Source organism: Cebus imitator, unplaced genomic scaffold (genome assembly GCF_001604975.1).
Source record: "Cebus imitator isolate Cc_AM_T3 unplaced genomic scaffold, Cebus_imitator-1.0 Scaffold512, whole genome shotgun sequence".
Taxonomy (NCBI): domain Eukaryota; kingdom Metazoa; phylum Chordata; class Mammalia; order Primates; family Cebidae; genus Cebus; species Cebus imitator.
In genome coordinates, this window is record NW_016107827.1 from 1,580,902 (window position 1) to 1,593,070 (window position 12,169).

At 52.8% G+C, this 12,169-nt stretch overlaps 1 protein-coding gene across 11 annotated transcripts in view; it reads right to left on the bottom strand.

Moving 5' to 3' along the window:
* Window positions 1-655: 655 nt before the first annotated feature.
* MYT1L (myelin transcription factor 1 like) overlaps window positions 656-12,169 on the bottom strand; it is a 251,956-nt gene continuing 240,442 nt past the window's right edge. For 7 of the 11 annotated variants that reach the window (XM_017514051.1, XM_037733290.1, XM_017514048.2 and 4 more), the window contains 2 exons: window positions 3,851-3,994; window positions 656-3,539 (listed from right to left, as the gene is read on the bottom strand). In XM_017514051.1, the coding sequence (XP_017369540.1) occupies window positions 3,399-3,539; window positions 3,851-3,994 (285 nt within the window). In that variant the 3' untranslated portion in view covers window positions 656-3,398. The remainder of the gene's footprint in view (window positions 3,540-3,850; window positions 3,995-12,169) is intronic. The other 4 variants (XM_037733293.1, XM_037733292.1, XM_017514053.2 and 1 more) reach the window with 1 other exon arrangement.

The window sequence follows — 12,169 nt, forward strand, 5'->3', positions numbered from 1 at the left end:
GGGGCCGTCTGTCCTTCTGCCCCCAGACGTGAAGCTGGAGAAGGACACGTCTCCTACTTAACCCAAATCAGTCGGGAGGTGGCAGTCACACTCGCCAGTTTGGGGCGTTTTGTAGAACAACGGCCCTGGACAGTTGAAAACTGTATGCGTTCTGGGAGACAGGTCAAGAAACTGCTCAGTAATAAGGAGGTGACAGGGACAGGGATGGAGCAACTGGGAGCAGTGCGGTTCCTCGACTGGATTCCAGGAGAAGAAAGACTCTACAAAGGACATGACTCCCCCCCACGCTGGGCGTGCTGAGATGTCGCCACATGCACAGTGGCGATGCCCCAGGTGTGGCAGCTGCACGTGCTGGCGGAGAACTCCCTGCCAGAGGAGTCTGTGCCGGGAGGCGCCATGTCCTCCTCTCCGGCTTTGGTCTCAGAAGACCTGGCCCAGTGAGGGGCCGGAGCGACAGCAAATGGAATAGGCAGGCCCGGTGGGGATGCCGAGACTCTCACAGAGTCTTTGGGAAGTCACTGACTCCTGTATGCCTCAGAGCTGAGAACCAAACTGGTAAAAATGCCACAAGCCACTAAGTTGGAGTGAAGGCTCGAGGGGACCCCATGGGCCCAGACACTGTTTCCCAGACTCAAGTGAAGACGCAGACCCGGGCTAGAGATCCTTCGTGCTACAAATGTGGCAACACCTTTTTTATTTAGAGTAAGATGTGTTAACATCCAGCATGACAAAATTTGTACAAAGTTCACAATTTAAAAATGAAGTATCACAGCAACTTGTGATTCCACACATTTATAGCAAAATTAAAGTGTCAACAAACCCATGCCGTGTAGTACAAAAATAAATCAAACTTCAGTTCCACAGAGAGCACAATAAATAGTTTATACAAAATTCTGTCTTAATAAATGATTACTTAAATTAACTTAGAAATGAATATGAACAATAAGTTATAATAAACTCTGATGACTCACAATAATTCCATATGAAAGGTCAGCATTCTAATATGTGACACTTTTGTGATCCCTATATAAGTCACAGATAACTTTTGATTTGATATTATGTACCAACGTTACATGAGCAGCAGGTTTGTGCTTAAAATCCCTTTCCATTGTACATAGGTGATAACAATAAGAATCCAAAACTGATACTATCTAGTACTCTACTAAAAGCATTACTATATTGGCAAAGAGGCTGCAGACACAACGCGGCGGGGAAATGCATGTGCTGTTATGAACGATGGCGGCCCTAAGGGCGGCTGCGGCCCTGGGCCGCGTGGGCGGCCTCAGGTGACTGCGAGCACCTTGCTTCAGCTCTCCAAACGCATTCTGAGCATGGCAGCTGCAACCAATAGCACAACAGAAAGGGGGCGCTGTACACAGAAGGTTCCGCAGAGCCCCGAAGTAATTACATCATCTTTTTCCCAGCTCGTGATTAAAGTCCTTGTGGAAAACTGTAAGCTTTTGTACAGTGAACAGTATAAAGTGCCGCTGGGATATACATATATTTATACATATATATATACCGAGGTTGAGTATTGTATCAGAATATTTGTCGTGAGATCCCTGTAGTCTCCCTTCGCAACGTTATGGATCGGCGTGAGGGCTCCTCGAGAATCCATCCAGGTTCAGTGTCACAAGGCTACTGACGCGAGGAATTGCACACCTCCGTACGGATATATAGGACAAGGTAAGTGCAAATAGTCGACTGGCACATTGTGGGGACAATGACCCTGTAAGTCCTGTTCTGCTAAAAATATTTTTTTTTTATTTTTACAAAACCCATCTTTTTTTTTAATTTCATAACAAAAATTTAAAGTACGTCCGTACTTCCTGCATAACATCAAGACATGGAAGGAAGAGGTGCTATTAAATGGAAATCAAGTCAACATCAGAAAACACAACACATCGTCAAAGGACTACTCAGAAAGGGGACGCAGCGCTCAAAAGTGGTCTTATGCATACATATAGTGCAGTCATTTGGAGTAAAACAATCAAATCTGAAAGGTATAAACAAGTCTAAGATGATCTAGTTTAAAGCAAAAAAGTGCTGAAGTATATTTAGTTACTTTTAAAATCTGATTGCATTCATTCTTAGAATAGTCAGAAGAAATCAAACAACAAGGCTCTGCAAATGCTCTATGGTCAACTGGTCTCCAGCCAAGTGTCGAAGAGAGACGTCGTGGCGAGAGTCCTCTGAACAGGACCAAACGCTTGCTCAGAGTCAAAGTCGGGCGGGGGCAGCAGGAGAGGGACTTTACTGGCCGCCTCCCCACCAGATCCAGCAGAAAACTCGGTCCAGCAACTAGAAGACTCACAAATCATTTGCCTTTATCCCTCAAGTGTAAAATAAGAAGATTCATAACAATCATAGTAATAATCATAATCTTTTAAAGTGAAAAGGGGAAATAAATGCTCTTAAATTATCTTTTAGCTTAAATTGAAAACACACAAACTCTGTCGATAAACTACATTGCAGTAACAGACAGTTCAGAGGGGCACGGAACTCTAGGGGAGATACGGGAAGGTTGTTCCAAAGTTTATTGAAAACGGAAAAGGAAATCTTCATGTTGTCCACCTCTGATAAGATCCTGTCTTAACTGGAGTTTCCATAGTCACACCATGTAATGCTTAGGAGTTAATTTAAAAGTGCTGTGTAAGCTGCTTTGAATCTTCTGCCAAGTTTCCATGGCTTGATGTTGTCTTACAATAAATTACTTATTTCATTTCTTACAGTTAATCCATATGCCATTTCCTTGGAATGCAAAAAACCTCATTTATTGCCCCCACCATACACCATCCTCCTAAAACAAACAAACAAAAAAGTCACATAATATTTCCAAGCATTGTTCAAAAATAAAGCATTTTTGCAACCAATTCTTGCTATGAAACAATATGCACACAAAATGTATTTCTTAAATTCCATAAAGTCCTCCAACATGAGGCAAAATGATAATGTCTAAAAAGTGGCCGCTGGCCACAACATGATCATTCAAAGCTGTGTGTGTGAGTGTGTGTGTGTGTGTGTGTGTGTGTCCGTTTCAGTTCAAAATACTAAAACATGTATCACTAAAGCATTAAAAAGAATTTACACTCTATTTATTTTGATCAGCTTACCTCTTCAGAAATAGATATACCCCCAAATGTGCATACATCAGCAGCTATAAACATTACATGGCAGAACACTATGTCAGCTTACATGGAAACGTACAAAATGTGGGTGTATTCAAAAACTATTCTGCAGGTACTATTTTTAAAGCAAGACATAAAATCATTATGAAGTCTTGTAAGCATAACACTGTTCCAAACAGAAATCAATATAGAACACTTTCTGGTAAGTTACAGCAGCAAAAAACAAGAGGCATCCTTTTTAAGCAAGAGTTTCATCACTACAGCAGCTGTTCAGACCTGAATTCCTCTCACAGCCTGCTTTATATTTTCCAGTAGGGCTTTATTTTCTGGACTCTGATAACGATCTTGATTTGTATACATTTCCGTCAAAGTAGTCACGTAAGCATCAAAATTTTGTTCATTGATTGGATCCTACGAGATATTAAATAGTAGTTCATATACAACTTTTATTTTCTTAATAGTATATTTACAAAAGCATAAAATAGTATCATAGCATCGTGCCCCTGGTTTTATACTATTTCAAAGGCCGGCTCAGAGCACACTTAAGTTTATGGGATCAGCCCCGCCAACGTTTCTGGCCGTTAACAGTATGGTTTCGGGGTGGTAACTGCAAACATTTGCCAAAGGTTGAAGAACCGTGAAAATAATAATTAAAAAGCCATCTACTTTAGGCTGTGCGCGTGAGGACTCCACATTCCTGCCTCGCAAGCTCAGTCACTTACCATGTGTGGCAGCTGGATGTTGGCCAGGCTGTGGATCAGGGACTGGCTCAGGTTCGCCAGCTCGTGGAGGAGAGACTCGTTCTGCTGCTCAATCACCTTGTTCTCCTCTTCGATGGTCTTCAGGTTGCTCTCCATTGTGGTAATCTGAAACGTACAAGCGCGTGTGACATGTAACACCAGGAGCCCTAGGAGCCCGTGGTCACCGCCGGGGGCCACCGTCTAGTGCGCGTGAAGAAGGGGCCTCTCGAGGAAAGGGAAAGGCTTCCGCCGTGAGAGCCTGTGGTTGAAGGACCTGCTTCCTATGCTTTGGATTCACAGCACTTGACAGCTGGGGAGCTGAGACTGTTACCCTTTCGCGATCCTGTTCTCTCAGCTGGCCCGATGGGACTGCAGTGCTGAGCGGGCTTAGGGCTTCACTGACGTGATGCGAATACTTGTCCTTTCTAGCCTGAATCAAACGTGGCCACAGCCACACCCTGTAATGTTCCCTTCCTGTGGGGTGTCAGTGTCTCTTCAGATGGCACCAGGCAGGCCCTGTGCCCGCAGGGGTGGTCTTCCTGCATTTCTATAAGGATAAAGCCCCACCATGGACCCTTCCTCACACATTCCAGAGATAATTTAACTCAAGGGGTTTGAGTTCGGGGCCTCTGCCTATAGTCATGCAGGAGCAGCATCACAGGCAGCAGGCAGGGAGCTGCCCTGTCTATGGGGGTGTCTGCCTCGGGCACCCAGGGGGCCTCTCCCTGGAAGACCAACCTGACCCACAGAGTCCGGTGCTGGCTTGCCTGACCTGTCTTCTCCTCCCACTCTTGGTCCTGCCTTCTCCCATGTTCTGGCCATCCCTTGACTGTATTGGGTCAAATCCCGGGTTCTCTCAGCCACCAGCTTCAGGCCCAGACTCTCTGTTAGAAAACTGGAGCCCCTCAGAGATGCCCTCCAGGATGAAGTGGGTAGGCCTTCTCCTTGAAAGAAATCCAAGCCCCCCTCCCCATTCCTGCAGGGATGGTGCCCTAGGGAGAACGTGCCAAAATCACATAGCTTTATTTCCATGCATGTGCTGGGTGACCTTGTCATTTGTGTTCCTTGGGATTATTTTTCCAATTAATATTCCCTCCCAGCCACCCCTTGCAGGCTCAGGAGTGGACGTCTGCCCTCCCACGACTCCTGGGTGGGCCCCGAGGGGCAGTGTGCCAGCGCTTGTCTTCCAGAGCATTCCGTAGCCCTTCGTGGGCAGCCATGTGCCTGCACTCACGGCTGGTGGCAGCTGTGGCTGGGACCTCACTAGAGAGGACATCAGTGTAAGCAGATGTGGGCTTTCTGTGTTGGAATCTAATCTAGGGTGAGGCCCATTGACCAGGGCCAAGGTTTTAGGGCACACACATGTGTGTGATGAAATCTAATCTAGGGCGAGGCCCATTGCCCAGGGGCAAGGTTTTAGGGTATACACATGAGGAAGCCTAGCAGCAGGATGGGCACCTTTGTGCCTTCCCTGAGCACAGGGCGGCTCCTGCCCTTTGTACTTGGTGGCTTTGCTAGATGGTGGCTGCTTTAGGCCCCTCAGCCCCTCCTGTCTGTGCTCAGGTAACCCTACAGAGGCCTCCCCATCGCTGGCCCTCAGCAGGCCCTTCTGGAGGAGCCCAGCCTGGCTTACCCATCACTGAGTGTCTCAGGGGTCTGGCTGCCCCTTCCTTACTATCCAGGCCAGGCAAACTGGGTGCTTTTTCTGGAAAATGGGAATAATGCTCCCGGCCCACAACATGAACTCACACTGAGATGTGTGGCGTGTTTGCAGTGAGAAGACATTTGTTATTCCTGGGGCCTCTGACCCGATCTCTGCCCCAGCGGAGCAGAGAAGCAGCCTATGGGATGCCCAAAGCAGGGGATGCTCCCGTCTCCCGGCTGCAGCAAGATTCGTGGGGACACATGTTAGATCCATTCCTCCTTCAACCTGTGTTCTAGGCTGAGAAACCCAGACACTCCTGCGGAGGCTGGAATGTCTTCCTGTGCTCAGGAATCTCTGTGGGACCCAGGAGTTAGGCTGTTCCCTCCCATCTACCAGGGTCTATGGCTGGGGTGGCCTCCGTGCTTACAATGTATGCTTTGCTTTTCTAAGAGGGGAGCAAATACCACTGTGTTGACCCGCTCAGCAATGGGATGGAGTATGTAGCTTGAACGTGTGTCCCATGAAGGCACTTGTGTCACGCCTCTGTGGCTCTGGAAAGGGATCATCTCCTGAACCAGGCAGCATGGTGAGCCTCGGCCAGGGTCAGAGGGGATGTCTGGAGGCCTGAAACCAGAACCGACGGCTATCTGCCAGGTCCCACAGCCCCACCTTCCGCAAGTGTACCCCGTGGCCCCTGGATCTCCTGCATCCCAGCCCACACATGTGGGGCCCCGGGATTCTCACACACGGACACACGTTCGCTTGCCTGAGACCTTCCTCCAGGATGGCTAGAGGCTGAGTGTCTCAGGGGTGCGGCTGCCCCTTCCTTACTATGCCAGCCAGGCAAATGGGCTCTTTTTCTGAAAAATGGGAAATCACGCCAATGTGCAGCATGTTTGCCGTGAGAAGACATTTGTTATTCCTGGGGCCTCTGACCCGCTATCAGGGGCCCAGAGTAAAGGGGAGGCCTCTCAGCAGCCGTGGAGCTGGCCAGCATGCTGTGGTGGTCGTGGGAGACAGCGCTGCTGAGAACGGTGAGGCAGGGGTGCCGCCCCGCCCCTCTGATGCCGGCCTCCACCCAGCGCCTCCGATGCCAGTCCTCCTTCGATGCCAGGCTGAGATGGGGCTGTGCAGTCTGGGGAGGAGCACAGAGGCGGGCGTCTTCCTCCAAACCCAACCTCTAGCAGCCACGGTACGTGGTTCCTCGCACTCGGAAGGCATCCCTGATCACAGGTGCTTCCACAGGGTGGGGCTGGCATCCAGAGTGGGTCTGGGGGCCTGGTTGGCAGCTGGGCCGGTTGCCTCTGCTATCATGGGTGATATGCATGGGCACATCTGAGTCTGTGTTTCCAGGAACATTGAGTCGCCGGTAAAGGGAGGAGCTCCAGGCGAAGGTGGGCTCTGTCTTTGATTGTTCAAGAAGCAGAGAAAGTTTTTCAGGCTGCTAGGAAGCAGTGCGTTCTCGGACTTCCCAAGAAGGTTTCCGTGTCAGCAGCAGGCTGATGGCCAGTCTAGGCCCAAACCTGCATTTTTACAGACTCGTCCACACCTTCTGTCCTTCTGGGCCTCACGTCTCTTAGACTGCGCAGTCCCTGACCACACCTGGAGCAGGGAAAGGTCAGCCCTAGCCCGGGGCCTAACACTGAAAACTAAGACAGCTCAGAACTGTGTTTGCATTTCTTCGTGGTCAGAAAGAAAAGAACAGCAGCATTTTGTAGCATATAAGAGCCATATTAAATTCCGATCGCAGCGCCACGCGCCGCGGGGTGAAGCAGGGCCGCATGCACACGGTTGTGAGGCTGTCGTGCAGCAACACAGCTGTGGGCTCCAGAAGCCAAAAATGGTTGCCATCTGGTCCTTTATGGAAAATGTCTGCCAATCCTGGGCGTAGACCAAGCACCTGGACGGCGTGCTGCGTTTAGAAAACATTTCCGGAAGAAGTGTAAAGGGTGGGAATCCGGAGACGTGAGCAGTGGGGTGGTGGAAGGGTGCAACCCCAAGGCAAGCGTCCTGGAGTGGGAGGGCCACCCCTGCCCAGGGCTGTGCTGACTGAGGGAGGAGGCAGGCGCTCCAGGGAGGCTGGGTCGCAGAGAGGCTGAGCCCAGGGACAGGGGCCACCACCAGACGAGGGCTGTAGGCTGTGGGATTAACCAGCCCACCAATCTTAGAAGCAGCTGAGCTGCAAGGGGCTGTTCACGCTGGTCTCTCCGGGCCTTGCACCAGGAGCTGGGGGGTTTCTCATGAACAGCCTGGCTTGAAAACATGAGCTCCCTTTCATACTCAAATGCCCCCACTCCCACCTCCCTGACAAGCGCCTGTGCGGAACCTGACCCTGGGCCGCGGGGAGCAGCCTCCCAGCCTCCCGCCTGCCCGCCTGCTCGCAGCCATCCTCCTCCTGCTCCTGCTGATCCTGTGCTAGGAGGGAGTGCTCCTCTCCCTCCACCTCCCGCGTCTGCAGGACTCCCACTGTCTCTCCTCAGGCTCCTTGCCCCAGGCCCTTGGCACTCATGTGGTTCGCAGGAACCCCGCTTGCCAGGACGCGCCCAGCTCTTTAGCCCCCTGTTCTCTCTTCCTCAGTGGCTGTCTTCTTCTTTTCCAGATTCTGTTAAGCGACTTCTGGGTGTCCCCTGGGGCAGAGTGTGAGCCTTTCTCATCTCTGCTCCAGGCTCTGGTGTGAACTGAGTTCAATCGGATGAGCCGTGTCCGGGGAATCTGAGAGTCCAGAACCATGGCTTGGTGTGCCCAGCCTGGGTGCCGCAGACGCTGACGCCGAGGCCGCACAGAATCCAGCTGAGGGCGCTGGGGAAGCAGCAGAGCCCACAGGCACCTTGGCCAGCTGTTCTGCTGGCTCTGGGCTGCCCCGGGAGGAAGCCCGGGTTAGGCTGTGTTGTGACCGGGCATTGGGACTTCTGATTGCTTTTGCATGAGGTGAAGACCCTGAGGCAGGCTCCTTCTTTTCAAGCTGCCAAGCGTAATGGTGTCTGGATCTTTCAGCCACACAGGAATTGTGTTGGCTGCACTAATTGGACCAAATAGTGTCTGAACACATTCCAAATTGGAAAACTGATCTTCTCAATTAAATAACGTTGCATTTGTCCTAATTTGAATTCTTACAACTGAACAGTGAAAAGCCCTTTTCCAAGTTTTAAGGAGAGCACTCCTGGGCTTGAGACACGCAGCCTGTTTCGCAGAGTGGCAGGGGTGGTCTCCCATCTGCACAGGTGTGAAATTTAAAGGCGTGGACGGAGTTTCCTTTTTCCTTCTCTTGGATCTGTTCTTTACTGGGTTTAAGTCTGGACCCCTCCCTGTGCGGGACCCTCATCACGGGGCTGCAGGCCTGAGCACTGACGGTGACGTCCTTCCCTCAGCTCCCATTCCAGAAAGAACGTCGGGGCGTGGACAGGCACTTATCAGTCATCTCATGGCTGGGTCTCGGGACAGGCCGGCGGCCCCGCGTCATCTCTGTGTGGGCTCCGTGTGCAGCCCTGCAATCCCGGGTCAGTGTGGCTTGAACGTGTCACGGGGCACTGGGAGAACTCTGCCTTTCTTTTGGGTCCACGTAGACAAGAAAACACGGGTCTGGGCCTGTTCCCGTCCTGGCCTTGCTCCTGAGGCTGTGAGGGTCTAGAAGCATGGGAAAGTCAGGGCCTTGTAGAGGGAAGTGCCAGGGGCATGGCGCTGCTGCAGGGAGGCCCAGGCTGTCAGGCAGGGCCGATTTATGCCCTGGAGTCTGCCGGCCCACGTTCCACCTCCATAGCCCCTGGGGCAGTGGCCGGGGCACAGGCAGCAAGGGGGCGTACACTGTTTTCCGTTAAGTTTTGCCCCGGGTCTAACTCGCTTCAGGAATTTCCGGCTCTAAGTCACCTGTGTCAGCAGCTGCTGGGCTCTGAGCTCAGGCCTGGTGCTCACAGAACCACTTCTGGGCTGGAGCTCATCCTCCGACCCTGAGAGCTGCAGAGCTGGGGTACTGTGGCTCAGCGCGTTCCTGTCCCTTCTGAGACACAAGCATGCCTTCTAGAATAGGGCAAGGTCCATCCCTGGGCACGTCTGGGAAGTCACCTCTCATCAGCCCAGTCAGTGAGAATAAATGTGAACTCTCAACATTCAGTTTTGAGGTCAGGTCCAAATGGACGCTGCTAGGAGCAGCCACTCACCTCAGAGACAACGAAGGGCACAAAGGCGCCAATGAGGGCGGACGCGGGCCTGGGTGCGTCCCAAGGGAGGTCATGCCAGCGAGGGCGGACGCGGGCCTGGGTGCGTCCCAAGGGAGGTCACGCCAGCGAGGGCGGACGCGGGCCTGGGTGCTTCCCGAGGGAGGTCGCGCCAGCGAGGGCGGACGCGGGCCTGGGTGCGTCCCAAGGGAGGTCACGCCAGCGAGGGCGGACGCGGGCCTGGGTGCGTCCCGAGGGAGGTCACGCCAGCGAGGGCGGACGCGGGCCTGGGTGCTTCCCGAGGGAGGTCACGCCAGCGAGAGCCGACGCGGGCCTGGGTGCTTCCCGAGGGAGGTCGCGCCAGCGAGAGCCGACGCGGGCCTGGGTGCGTCCCGAGGGAGTTCACCCCAGTGAGGGTGGACACAGGCCTGGGTGCTTCCCGAGGGAGGCTGTGCCCAGGTGTGTGCGGAGTGCCCTGGGTTCCCTCGCTACGCAGCCTGAGCAGGCGCACCTGTTCTTCTCCAGGGCTTGGGTCTGGGCCGCACAACCTCTAAACCTACTCAGCCCCTGGCTGAGCCGCAGCGGCCAGTGCTTCATCCACAGCTGGCGTGAGAGCTGCTGTCTGTTTCTCGTGGACGGCCACGGCACAGCAGGCTTTCACGGCGGAGGGAGGGATTTCAGTGAGTGGGAAGAACTCTCTTCTTGAACGGCATCCTACTGGAATTGGGTTGCCCCAGTAGAATGTGGACTCAACACCCTAGACAGACAAGGACACTGCCTCATGAGAGAGTGCCCCGCAAGGTGCCATTCAGAGGAGGAAATAAATTAAGATTTTCATGAACAGAATACAACTTGATATGGTTTGGCTCTGTGTCTCGACCCAAATCTCACCTCGAATTATAATCCCCATAATTCCCACGTGTTAAGGACAGGACCAAGTGCAGGTCATTGGATCATAGGGTCGGCTCCCCTGTGTTGTCCTTGTGATAGTGAGTGAGTCTCAGGAGATCTTATAAATAAGCATCTGGCATTTCCTCTGCTTACACTGCTCCTTCCTGCTGCCTTGCGAAGAAGGTGCCCTGTTCCCCTTCCCCTCTGCCATGATTCTAAGTCTCCTGAGGCCTCCCCAGCCACGCTGAACTGTGAGTCCCTTAAACCTGCTTCCTTTATAAACTACCCAGTCTCAGGTATTTCCTTATGAGCAGTGTGAGAACGGACTAATCCACAACTCAAGGGTGAAGTTTTGATCTGTCCCAGTGAAACAATCTTTGCTGACTTGGACACCTCCTACTCTCTCCCAGAACCAGCAGCTCATGGGTGCTCCTGCAGCCACGGGATCTCCTATAAAGTCCACGATGCCGCCTCCATGGCCTCAGCTGGTCCTGGGGCTGAGAAAACCACAGGCTATCACTCCATTCCCAAGCCCAACATTCAGGTAAGTCTCAAGGGAAATTCCAACCTATGTCAGGTAAGCCTTGGCCAGGCCGATGTGAGACTCTGAAAAGGCTGAGCACAGCCCCTGGGGCTACCAGCCCTGTGAGATCAAGGCAGTGATGCCCTCTGGGGAAGTAGGTTGGCATCAAAATGCCTAGGCAGCAGCCACATGGCCTGATGGGGAGTTCCTGCCCTTGGCCTCATCCTTGGTACCCACAAGGGGACCTGGAAATCCCTTTCAGTCGCTTGGTGGGGCCCCAGCCCCAGAGGATGTCTGCATCCCTGGGGACGCTGTGTCCAGGGGTGGAAACCACCTGCTGAGCAGAGCGGAGCTGTTGACCATGGGAAAGGCCCTCACCCTTCCCTAGCCTCAGCTTCTTCATCTGCAGAGGGGGGAAATCAGGGAGCCCCTCGGAGTTTGTTAGGAGGACGACATCCTCAGTAGGTGGCTGGCAGTGTCACCATCCTCCTCTCCATCTGGTCCTCCAGGCTCATTCCCAGCAAACTGAGCAACCTTCACAGAGGCTGGTCAGCATCCCCCGAGAACCTCATCACACCACGGCCTGCTGTGGAGGGGCCAGGATGGAGACCTCATTTCTAAGAGGACAGGACACCTCTGCTCACCTTGTGAGCAATGTGAGGGTCGCATGGTCAGCAAATAAATTCCACTCCCAGAGTGTACGTCGGTGACTGGGACAGCAGGCACAAGGCTTGAGGTAAACAGTGTCCAGCCTGGCCTCGGTGGCCTGCAGACGTTGCGTCTCGGTCTTAGAAGCTGTGTGTGTAGGCTGGGCATGGTTGGTGGCTCACACCTGTAATCCAGCACTTTGGGAGGTCAAGGCGTGCATATCATGAGGTCAGGAGTTCGAGACCAGCCTGGCCAAAATGGTGAAACCTCGTCTCTACTAACAATACAAAAATTAGCGGGGTGCGGTGCTGTGTTTCTGTAATCCCAGCTATTTGGGAGGCTGAGGCAGGAGAATCACTTGAACCCGGGAGGGGGAGGTTGCGGTGAGCCGAGATTGTGCCACTGAACTCCAGCCTGGGTGACAGAGCAAGACTCCATCTCAA